The sequence below is a fragment of the Belonocnema kinseyi genome, chromosome 4 (assembly GCF_010883055.1).
Source record: "Belonocnema kinseyi isolate 2016_QV_RU_SX_M_011 chromosome 4, B_treatae_v1, whole genome shotgun sequence".
NCBI lineage: Eukaryota > Metazoa > Arthropoda > Insecta > Hymenoptera > Cynipidae > Belonocnema > Belonocnema kinseyi.
In genome coordinates, this window is record NC_046660.1 from 50,843,200 (window position 1) to 50,855,735 (window position 12,536).

The 12,536-nt window shown below is 25.9% G+C and overlaps 2 protein-coding genes across 5 annotated transcripts in view; one reads left to right on the forward strand and one right to left on the reverse strand.

The window, feature by feature from the left end:
- LOC117172088 (Kv channel-interacting protein 2) overlaps positions 1-12,536 on the forward strand; it is a 108,491-nt gene that overhangs the window by 78,780 nt on the left and 17,175 nt on the right. The gene's annotated exons all lie outside the window — the stretch shown is intronic.
- The window catches only part of LOC117172087 (dynein regulatory complex subunit 5-like), a 90,709-nt gene that overhangs the window by 42,495 nt on the left and 35,678 nt on the right, over positions 1-12,536 (reverse strand). The window contains exons 2-3 of one of the 3 annotated variants that reach the window (XM_033359847.1): positions 12,310-12,369; positions 10,104-10,376 (exon numbers count right to left, since the gene is read on the reverse strand). In XM_033359847.1, the coding sequence (XP_033215738.1) occupies positions 10,104-10,376; positions 12,310-12,356 (320 nt within the window). In that variant the 5' untranslated portion in view covers positions 12,357-12,369. Of the gene's footprint in view, positions 1-10,103; positions 10,377-12,309; positions 12,480-12,536 lie in introns of those variants that run through there. The other 2 variants (XM_033359846.1, XM_033359848.1) reach the window with 2 other exon arrangements.

Genomic DNA, 12,536 nt, shown 5'->3' on the forward strand with positions numbered 1-12,536 from the left:
ATTATTATATTATATATATATATATTAAAATTCTTATTTAAACATTTTATTTCAACCTGGAAAGAGTATTAGAACAGTTGTATTTCCAATCAAGAAGATTAATTTTCTAACCAAAAAATACGAATTTTCAACTCTGGAATATGAATTTTCACAACATTTCATTTTCAAACGATCAGTGGATTTGGTATCAAAGTAGTTCAATTTTCAGTTTAAAAGAAAGAAACGAATTTTCAAGCAAAGATTTTATTTTCCTACGGAAAAGATCAACTTTCATAAAAAAATGAAATACTTGGTATTTTAACAAACAAAAAAAGATTTTAATGTTATGTAAAAATTAGTTGAATTTAATCAACAAAAATGAACTTTCAACAAAATACTTGAATCCTCAATTTGAAACAGATTAATTTCAAACCAAACTGTTGCATTTTTAACTAAAAAATGTATATTATACCAATAAGAAGAACTTTATACAGAATACTTAAATTTTCTACCAGATATTTCATCTTTCTACCAAATTGTTAAATCTTCGAGCCAAAAATATTATTTTTTTACAAAACAGTGGTATTTATAATAAAAAATTATTTTATAACCGAAACATTTTAGTTTTTAACGAAGCAGTTGCATTTCTAACAAAAAAGTGATATGTTTATCACAAGAGACGAATTTTCAAAGCGAAAAAGTACATTTTCATCAAAATAGATGAGCTCTCAACGTCAACATTTTTTAGTCAAGAAACAAAAAGTTTTTTACTACATATTTTAATTTCGATGACAAGAAGAAGAATTTCTTATAAAAAATTTAATTTTCAACACAAAAATACGAGTTTTAAATAAAACCTTTGGAATTCCAACAAATGAATATATTTTTAACCAAATAGTAAAACTTTTAGCCAAAAAAGTTAAATTCTTAGCAAAAAAGAAAATAGTTAACTTGCAACCAAAAATAGATTCCCTTATTAGATAATATTAATTCAGTTCGCATTAAAGTAAAAAAGTGGTATTTTCATAATTTCTAGACTAAGCAATAACATTTTAAGTTAAGAATTAAGTTCATTTTTATTTCTTTAAAAATATTAGGTTCGAAAACTGGACATTTTCCTAAAAAATATAGTTATTTTTCCATTGCACACTGTTAAAAATGCTAACTACGCATTTTTTCGGTTAAGACAACTTATATTTCTGTTAGCAATTAGGAATTTCAGAAAACCATTTCTTATTTTCAGATACCGTTTCTGATTGTTAATAAAAATTTAGTAAACTTACTATCAAAGTTTACTGAATTTCGTTTTCAGCAACCTATTTTTCGTAAATTTCAGTTACTTTAGTATCCTAAATATTTTCAATACTTGCCAAGTTTTGTGAGACTATATACACTATTGTTTATCTCTGAAGTGATTCCGGGGCCTACAAATGTTTCTTAATTCCGATTTTTACGTTTTTTTTTTCAAATTTTAGATTGAAATTAGATACAAAATTTAGTATTTTTTTTAGAGGTTCAGATCAACCTAGTTTTCCGTGAAAATTTTGTGAAAACCTCAACTTTAAAATGCTATTCGGCAGAAAGACTATTGTATACGCTCCCTATCTACTTCATAATTTTTTCAGTGAAGAGCATCACCAAGCGTCGAGAATAATATTAGATGGCAGCTTGCATAAAGCATTCAGGACCCAGGAAAACTTCATAACTGTCGTAATTCCTTCTTTCATTTATTTTCTGTGACTGAAAGTACCTCTGTGACTTTATCTTTCATATTTTTAAAATTCGAGGCATTTTCATTTGAATCTTTATATTGAAAGTTTTAATCAGGACACTTTTTAAACTTCATAATTCTAACAGGATTTTTCATGAAAAAAATGTAAAGCCTACGGAAAATAATTATTTTAACAAATGTCGCTCCTTACTAATTCTTAAAAAATGGTTGAATTTTAATCAGTCACAGTTTATTTATTCGGAAAAACATTCCGTCAGTTGTCAGTTGAATTTTCAACTAAGAAATTTTATACTAAAAGATGAATTTCGAATCCCGAGGGACGGAAGTTTATCAAAAAATATCAATTTTCAACAACAAAACATGATTTATTAACAAACTATGTAAGTTTTGAACAAAATAAATAAATTTTTAACAAGACAGTTGCATTTTTAAATACATGGTTTATTTTTTAACCACATAGTTGAATTTTCGACCTACAAAGATGAATTTACCCATAAAAAACTTTAATTGTCAACCAAACTTTTGAATTTACAACTAAGATTTCACAAAAATTTCGATCTTCTTACAAAGATTTCAAATTTTTTTAAATTTAACATATTTCATAAGAATTTTGATGACTTCTCAAAAATTTCAGGGAATTCAAATATTTCATGATGATTTCCAAGAATTCAAAACATTTTAAATTATTTCAGAAGATTTCAATGGTGTCAAAAATACCAGAAAGATTATGATAATTTTGCAAAGATTTCCATTTTAAAAGATTTCACAAATGATTTCAAGGGTTTAAAAAGATTTCAAAGATTCCAAAAGATTTTAAACATTTCAAGGCTTTCAAAGAGATTTCAAAGATTTCACAATGGTTTCAAGGATTCCAAAAGATTACAAAGATTCCAACAGTTAGAAAAGGATCTCTCAAAAAATTCAAAATAGTTTACAAAAATTTCGATGATTTTATGAAGATTTCATAGATTTAAACAGACTTTAAAATGATTTTAAGAATTTTACAAGATTTCAAAAATTTCAAACATTTCTGACATACATATTTCAAAGATTTTAAAAGAATTTAAAAGATTGCAAAACATTTTAAATGTTTCATATCGATTTTCAAATATTTCACAATAATATCAAGAAGATTCGAAAGAGCTTACAAGATTTCACGAAGATTTCTAAAGATTTTAAAATACTTAAAAATATTTTACAAAATTTTTTTAATTTTTAAACGAATGAATCAAAAATTAAAGATTTTACAAAAATTTCCAAAGATTTCTAACACGTTAAAAAATGCATATGATTCCACAAAGATTTCACAACGACTTCACTAAGATAAAAAAAATTAAAAGTATTTCACGAGGATTTCAAAATTTTACAATATTTCGAAAACATCAGAAAGATTTCACAGAGATTTTAAAGATTTCATATAAATTGCAAAGATTCAAACTAATTTCAAAGATTTCGAAACATTTCAAAGATTTTAGAAAGATTCGAAATAGCTCAAAAGATTTCTCAAAGCGTTCTAACAATTTTAAATTACTTTAAAATATTTTACAAAAATTTTAAATATTTAAAAAGATTTCAAAAATTTCACATTTATTTCACAAAAGTTTCAATAATTTCACAAATATTTGAAATATTTCAAAAGAATTTCGAAAGGTTAAAAAACAATTTGTATGATTTCATAAAAATTTCACAACGGTTTCATAAATGTTTCACAAAGATTTCTAAGATTTCACAAAAATTTCAGATATTTAAAAAAATTGGATGTACTTCGCAGTCATTTCCAAGATTTCAAAAGCATCAGAAAAAGTTCGAAGATCTTTAAAGATTTCAGAGGAATTTCAAATGTTTTTAAAAAATTCAAAGATATGAAAGGATTTTAAATATTTCAACGATTTCGCAAGGATCTCACAAAGCTTTCGAAAAGAGCTCGAAATATTTTAAAGATTCCAAAAGATCAACTGTCTGCTGGAAAATTCATCTTTTCGGCTTGAAAATTTAATTAATTTTAGTAGCCTTGAAAGTTAAAAGCAATTCTAAATTTTGCATGAATCTAATTTGCAAAGTTGAACTTTGATAAGGCTTATGAAATTCTCTATGGAAATGTATGAATGCATAAATGCAGCACGTTCTATTCATCAAGTTAGCGGTATTCGTACTTGGATATAAGCTGAGTAACACCATTTCATTCAGTAATTTGCTTAATTTACCAAAAAGTGATTCAAATATAGTCCATAAATGTTAGCTATATTGAACCGGAGAAATACACACATCTGATCCTAATCAGGGTGTCTGACGAACACCCGGATTAGGATCAAATGATAGGGATGGTTAGGGATGATGGGTAGTGAACCTTTTTTTCTCTCTTTCTTTTTTTCTGACTAATTCAAACTGAGTTAATAGAGCCCAGTGAAAAAATCCAATTTTCTTTTGTTGTAAATTGAGCCGCCGGGTGCAAGAACCAGCCCGACGCTCGAACACCCGTAAAAGAATTGTCCGCGCGTGTCAAAAATAGACAATTTTCAACAACAAAAAATCAATTTAAAAAAAAGTAGAATTGTAGAGAATAAAAAAATAAAACTTTTTCTTATTAGAATTTTTTTTTGTTAAACATTTATTTCAATAATACTTAAATTATTCAAAATACTATAGCGATGCCTAAAAATTCGGTAAAAAGTTAAACCTCGCTTATTGTTTAATAATATTTAATTGCAAAATAAGGTAAGTCGATAATTGTGTTTTTTCTTGGTTTCGCCGATAAAATGTATCTAGGAAACTTCGAGTTTCAAAAAACTTCCGGTGATTGATTTTTTCAAAAATGTTAAGTAAAGGTTTTTGCAAAATCTCATATCGATTCCTTTGAAATTGACTGAGATATTCATATTTAGAAAAAGTACTCGACTTCTCGAATATTTCAGTTTTCTAAAAAATTCTTGTTTTTTTTACTTGAAACTTAAACTTTTTGAGATTAAAAGTCAGAAAATATTTGACTTTTTAGCTTAAATACTCAAGACTTATTAAAAATTCATCTATTTTGGTATAAAATTCATATTTTTTGTTTGAAAATTAAACTTTTAATTTAATAATTCCGCCCTTTTGGTTGAATATTTAATCTTTTGTAAAAAATTCAAATTTCTACAAAATTCGTCATGACCTCGAAAATTCAACTTTTTGGGAGTAAAACCCAAATATTTTCTTATAGATTTTACTGATGAGCTTGAAAACTCGAATCTTTTTTTTAAACTCATTTTCTTTCGCTAAATATTCGATTACTTAGTTGAAAATTCACCTTTTTGTATTTTTGGCTTCAAAAATCAACTTCTTGGTATTAAAAGTCAAATTTAAAAAAAAATCGACTTTTGAATTTAAAAATGGACCGCCATTTTTAAAAAAATTTATTTTTCGGTAAAAATTATTCTATTTTGCTGAGTATTCAATTATTGTATTGAAAAACCGTCTTTTTGTATGTTGAATATTGTACTATTTTGTTAGAAAATTGAACAATTTATTCGAAAATAACCTTTTTTTGTTCGAAAATTCATCTTTTATGGCAGAAAATTCTACTTCTTTGCTAAAAATAGATTTTTATGGTTGAATATTTAATAAATTCGATTAAAATTATTATTATTTCTGTTTGTTTTTTCATATTTAATTGTTTTACAAAAAATTGATCCGTTTTATTTTTTGTTTAAAATGTATATTTTTTAATATAAGATTCCACTATTTGTTTGAAATTTCAACTACTTGGTTCAAAGTTTAGCTCTTTTTTTGAAGATTTATTTCTTTTTGTGGAAAATTACTCTTTTTTTATTCTTAATTAAACTAATTTTTTAGAAATTCCCCTTTCTTAATAAAAAACGATATATATTTTTGTTGAAAATTCAACAGTTTTCTAAGAAACTCGTCTTTTTGGATTAAAAATTCAAATTCTTGGTATTAAAAGTCAAATTTTGTTCTTAAAAACTCGCAATTTGAACTTAAAATTTAAACACCATTTTTAAAACTTATTTAGTTAGGTAAAAAATTTTACAATTTAGTCAAAAATAACCTTTTTGTTTGAAAATTTATCTTTTATGACAGAAAATTCCACTAATTTGTTGAAATTTGAATTTCTTTGCTAAAAATACATTGTTTTTTCTGGCATATTTAACTATTTCTCTTAAAATCAGTTTTTCGTTATTCAACATTAATTTTTTTACAGAAAATTTTTCTGATCCATTTTTGAGTAAAGAATATATTTTGTAGTTGAAGATTCAACTATTTGGTTGAAACTTTAATTTTTGCATTTAAAAATTCATGTATTTTGTTGATGATTTGTCTTTTTGGTAGAATAATTAATCTTCTTGGTTCAAAAATCTTCTTTTTGGTTGGAATTTCAACTACTTGGTTCAAAGTTACTATACTCTTTTTTTGAAAATTGTTTTCTTTTGGTAGAAAAAAATTTTTTTTTGCTTAAAAATTAATTAATTTGTCTTTTTGCCTTAAAAGTTCTATACTTTGGTTGAAATTTTTTTTTGTTGACTGGAAAACCTCTCTTGGTTAAAACTTTGTCTTTTTGGTTTGAAAATTCATCATTTATGGCAGAAAATTCAACTAGTTGGTTAAAAATTGAACTTCTCTGCTCAAAATATTTTTTTTTGATTATTTATTTAACTATTTTGTTTGAAATAATTTTTTTTAAATAGTTTCAAATATTTCGTTAAAAGTTTCCCTTTTTTAGTTGAAAATTCGTGCATTTTGTGCATGATTAATATTTTTGATAAGATAATTAATCACCTTGTCTGAAAATTCATTTTTTTTGTTTTGAAATTTGATCAATTGATTCTAAGTTGAACTCCTTTGTTGAAACTGTATTTTTCTGCGTATTAGGTTTATCATTTTGGTTATAGATTCATCTTTTTACTTAAAGCTTACACTATTTTGTTGATTTTTTTTTTATTGACGATAATTTTTTTAATGAAAACTTTAATATTCCATTTTTTGTTGGATATCGTGTCTTTTACTTGAATTTAAATATTTTTATAATAAAAATAAAATTGAGTATTTATTATCAAATTTATCAAAAATTCCCTTTTTTGGTTGAAGTTTCGTGATTTTAGTTGAAATTTCATTTTTTGTTAAAAATTCAACTATTTGGCTGAAAACTCGTTTTTGTTAAAAATGAATTTTTTTATATAGAAAGAAACTGTTCTATTTCTAATATAAAATTTATATTTTTTAGTAGAATATTTAGCTATTTGGTTAGAAATTCGACTTTTTTTCAAATTGATTATTTGAGTTTAAAATTCATCTCTTTCTTTGAGAAAATTTAATTTATTCGTTAAAAATGCTTTTTGGTAGTGAAAAATTAATTTTTTCGTGAAAAATCATCTTTTAGATTAAAATTTAAATTCTCTGAAACTGAAAAATTAGATAATTGCCTTCACCCAAAATTTAAAAATAACTTTTAGTATCTCTATACTAAACCGTTTTTATATAGGTCGTAAATTCCAACTTAAAAGCTGTCATAAAACAGAACATCTGGTCACCTATAAATAATCGGAAAAAGACAAGGGCTTAATCCCAAACTTTTTATAAAATTAATCGAACCCTTTAATCATTAGAATATTTTAATGTTTATCTTTAAAAATTTACAATTGGGCGATGAAAAAAAAAAATTTCGAAACTGTTGATAATTTAATGAGAATTTTGAAACTCATTTTTAAGGAAATATTGAATATTGAATATTGAGAATATTTCACAATGATTTAGAAGATTGAAATAGGAATAGTGTAATAATAGAATCGTTTAATGATATTAAAATAAGAATAAAATAGTATGAAGAAATTCTGATGAGTTCACAAAGATTTCAAATATTTCACAATAATTTCAAAGATTTCAGAAAGATTTCAAAGAGCTCAAAAATTTTTCATATATATATATATATATCAAAATAATTTATAAAAAGTGCAAAGATTTCATACAGATTTCCAAGATTTAACTAAAATTTTGAAGATTCCCCAAAGATTTTAATGATTTCACAAAAATTACAATAATTTCAGAAGCATTTCTAGGACTGAAAAATTCCCACGATTTCAAAAATATATAAAACATTTTACAATGATTTCAATGATTTACAAAATTTCCAAAATTTCATACAGATTTTAAAGATTTCAAACATATTTCAAAGCTTTCATAATAATATCAAAGATTCTAAAAGATTTCAAACATTTAAAAATATTCAAAAGATTTTAAAGCTTTCCGAGATTGCACAATAATTTGAAAGGTTCGATTTCAAAGAACTCGAAATTTTTTTTAAATATGAAAAGACTTCTTAATATTTTGAAGAAAGGATTTTCGAAAATGATTTTTGAAAATATAAATAATTTAAAGAGCGTTTTTAAAGTAATTTTTAAAGAAAATTATAATTTCTCTTACCTGTTCCACGTTTTAAAATAAGTTTAAAAGTTGTCATTAAATTATGTACAATGATGGCAATGTAAAAGGGGACAAAATTTTCATAATAATTTTTTTTTAATTTATTGACTCAAAAGATGTGATTCAAACTATTCGCCGTTTTCAGTTTCAAAAGTTGGTTTCTTTGCCTTATAAAATGAATTATCCTACTCCTTAAGGTTCAAATTTTAATTTTTCCAATTTCAAGAAAAGTTTGAAAAACTTATATTACATGTATTTATATTATATTACTAAGTAATGTTAAAAAGAGCAGAAAGAAAGGATTGGATAGTTCAAGGAATATCCAAATGGGAGAGGGAAATGTAAAAGAATAGATGGATATAATGATAAGAGAAATAAAAAGAGTGTTAGAGTGCACAAGTATAAAATGAGTCGAGTAAAGAGATGAAGAAGAAAGTGAGACAAGAGTTAGGATCACAGTGAAAAAGGAAAAAATTACTGGAGAAGAATAAAAGAGAAAAAAGTAGTACTTTCAGTTGTGCGATCAAAAAGAGGAGGAGAAAAATTAATGGTTTGAAGAAGAGGAAAAAGAGGCTAGTATAGAAGAAGAGGTTTGGAAGGTGCTTAATAAAGACCGAGAAGAAGAAAAAGAGTAGATCAGTAAAGTCAAATGGTATAATGGAAAATATATTTTATGGATTTGCTAGGAGGGGTAGAAAGGTAAGTTGGGAAAGGAGGAAAAGAGGGTAGGAAAAGAATGAATAAGTGGACATAACAAGGGTAGAAATTGTGAAGTTATTAGGAATAATGAAAGATGGAAAGGCACTTGTTATGGATAGAAAGATTTAAAGAAATGGCAATGTATAGTGTGTAATATAGTAATAAGAGGAGAGGGGTGGCCAGAGTTATGGAAAGACAGTGTAGTTTTACCCGTAGTTGAAAAAAGGTAAAGAGGGTGAAGTTAAAGTTTATAGGGGAGTGACGCTAACGCGAAGGTTATATACAATACATTTAATTGTTTTATCTGAAAGTTTGAAGAAGGAAGTTGAGGAAAAGAAGATAGAGCCATAGAATCAGATGTGGTTCAGAAAAGGAGTGTGTATGATTGGCACCATTTATGTTCTGAATTATGTGGTAAATGAAAGGAGTAAGCGGGAAGTAGGAGGAATGATAGCAATGTTCGTGGACTTAAAGGCGATGTTTGACTCATTAAAGCGAGTCCAGATAGAAAAAGTGATGATGAAAAAGGGAATATGAGAGGATGAAGGAGGAATAGTGGACCTAATTAGAGGATTATAGAAATAGTTATATGGGAAAAAGTTGAATTCGGATATCGAAAAGATAAAAATAATATAGTTTAGACAGGGAGGGGAGAGAAAAAAAGGATGGAGTAAAGTTGGAAGAAGGAAAGGAGTCCAAATATTTAGTATATACCTTGAAAACAGATGGAGATCATAGAGCTCATGTAAGATAAAAGATAAAAAAGCGCTAGGAGTAATGAAACCGATATAGAGTAAAGGAAAAAGAAGGTAGAAAAAAGGTGAATGAGAATGTGGTTTTTTGATATGCTAGTATGACTGGTATTAGCATATGTATCAGAGATATGGATATTGAAGGAATGGAAAGATATTTAGAAGTTACAAAATAGGTTAATAAAATGGACTCTAGTTATAGGCTATAGGATGCCTGGATTAGTGAGAGAAGGGATAAATTAAATACTAGAGCGGCAAAGATTGCATGGTAGTTTAAGAAGAAGCTAAGAGAGAGAAAAGAGAAGAATTAGTAAGAAAGTGTTTAAGGAAGGTAGAAGAGAGAGAGAGGGGCAAGATGGGAAGAAAGAAGGAAATTATTTAATGCTAGAGGTATAGGAAAGAGCTAAAGACGTGTGTAACCCAACGAGTGATGTACGATATTTTTCGAACCCCAATGTTATGAGTCTTCGAAGCCCCCATAAAAGTGATGGCAGAGGAATCTAAATTTATTATTTATATATTTATATTACCTATCCTTGGCTGCACGTTCCCAATAATACTCGTAAGGAATCTCCTTAATAATCAATTTAAAAGGAAGATCAGTCGGAAGTATTTCGAGCAGAACATCTCTGTCCTCACAGGTTGGAAGTTTTTCCAAAATTGGATTCCTTTCCCATTCTCTGGCAATCACTCTCAAAGCCAGAATCTTGAGTTCCGGTATAATATTTTCATCCCATGATTCATTTTCGCTACGAAGTATCCTATTTTGTTCCCGAGGTAGAATAAGCGTTTCTCGGGAACACCTAGAGGCATCATTATCATTATTTATCATGCTTCAAGAAAAGAAACAAATTCCAATCCATTTTACTTTCAGAAGATATTTAAAAAATATTTTCTGTCATTTATTATAGAATTCAAGCCTCGGACTCTCGCCAATATTCAAACTTTTTAGCATTTTTTTTCACGATGCAACCATTGTGCTACTATTTTCACAAAAATGACACTAATGCTCCTATTTTAGTAAATTACTGGCTAAAGGAATTTTTTTTTAATTTTTAAACTTTTTATTCACAAAATTTGCAGAACATTTCAAGGGATTACTTAAAATTTCAACAGATTCCAAGGGTTTTCAGACAATTTCACAAATTTCGAAGGAATTTTAAGAGATTTCAAGAAGGTTCAACTTATTTCAGAGGATTTCAAAGCTTTAAATTCTGTGTGATCAAAGTCTATCATAGATATCAAACGATTAAGGGACTTTTAAATAATTTCGAAGAATTTCTAAAGATTTGAAGGATTTTAAGGAATGTTACAATAATTGAGGGATTTGTAGGATTTCAAAATAAATTAAAATTATTCATAATATTTTAATTTTTAAGCGTACATTCTAATTGAAAGAATTTTAAAATACAGTTTCAAAGACTAGAAACGCTTGAAATTTAAGATTTTCGATAAGAAATATTTTTATTTAATCAACTGTGAATATAAATTAAAATATTATTTTTTCAATTTAACTGTGCTTTCAGGATTAAAAAGTGAGTTTCGTAATCAGATCACAATTTTAGAATTTCCATATTTAAACGTTAAAAAGTAAACTCTTTCAATTGGAAAGTCTTATTAGTTAAATAATTGTAAACTACCGATTGAAATTTTATAAACTATTTTTAATTTTGAAATGACTTCAAAATAATATATTCATGATGAAAGTCTTTTATTAAATTTCAAATATTGTACTAGTCTAAAATTTTTAATTCTCAAGGCATTCAATTTGAAATATTATAATTAAGAAAAATAACAGTTACTTATTATTTTAAAATATCTGACATTTACATTTTCAATTTTTCTTTTCGAAAAAACTTAATTTGTAAGTCAAATGGTTGAATTTTTATGCATAAATAACAATATTGAACGCTTACTATTCATAGAAAAAAATCGAGTAAATTGAAAAAAATTTTCAGAATTTTTGAAAGGATTTAACATTATTTAATAATTTGAAATGTTTTAAATAGTTATTTAAAATTTTTTAAGCAAATGTATGTTATTTTCATCTAAGATAGTCTGTAGGTTGTCAAAAAAAGTGTAATTTTGAATTTTTAAAACACTACCCCTAATTTTTGTCAGTTTGGTGAAAAAATACTATCATTAATTTTTTTTATTTTAACAAGTTTCTTTAGATGTAAAATACAATATACAGTATTATAGAAGTTTTTAAAGTAGAAAAATTATGTATTTTTTGTGCATTTCGAAATGTAACATTTTTGTCGTTCTCTCAGTATAAATATTATTAATTTATTTTTAATTGAAAATATGCTCCTTATATTATTGAAGAAATCCTGATCATATAATTTCAGGAAAATAGTGTTTATTGGATATTTCAGACCATTAATTACAATAAAATTACAAATTTTCGCATTCTAGGTCCAACAATATCTCCAAAATTTGATTTTTGTTTCATAAAATTTAAGGCGTATCCATAAATAAATAACAAATACATTTTCGGAATGGAAGGATTTTTAGCCTAAATTTTTTGTTTTAATTTGAAACTAAGAAAACTCATTTACAGGCCTAAAACGGCATATCGAAACTTCAAAACCGTTTTTTTTTATATAAAATGTATGGCAGTAATTTTTCGACAAAACTAAAAAATTGAGTAGTTAGCGTTTGCAAAATAATAAAGAAAAAAGATTTCTTTGGGAACCCCAATAGTCAGAATATTAAAAATGGAAAAAATATTACCTATAGGCTTCGAAAACGTTTTTCGATATAGTGTACGGTATCCTCATCTTCTTCTATCTTCTGATCTTAACAAAGAGTTAAATTCCACTTTCAGGAAACAATTCTCTTATCTAAGACGTATTTTTTTATACTGCATATCTTTTCATTTTTTTGGTAATGGGACCGTCCATAAAGTAAGTTTTCAATTGGAGGAGGGGGAGGTAAAAATACGGCTTTTCCGGGGGGGG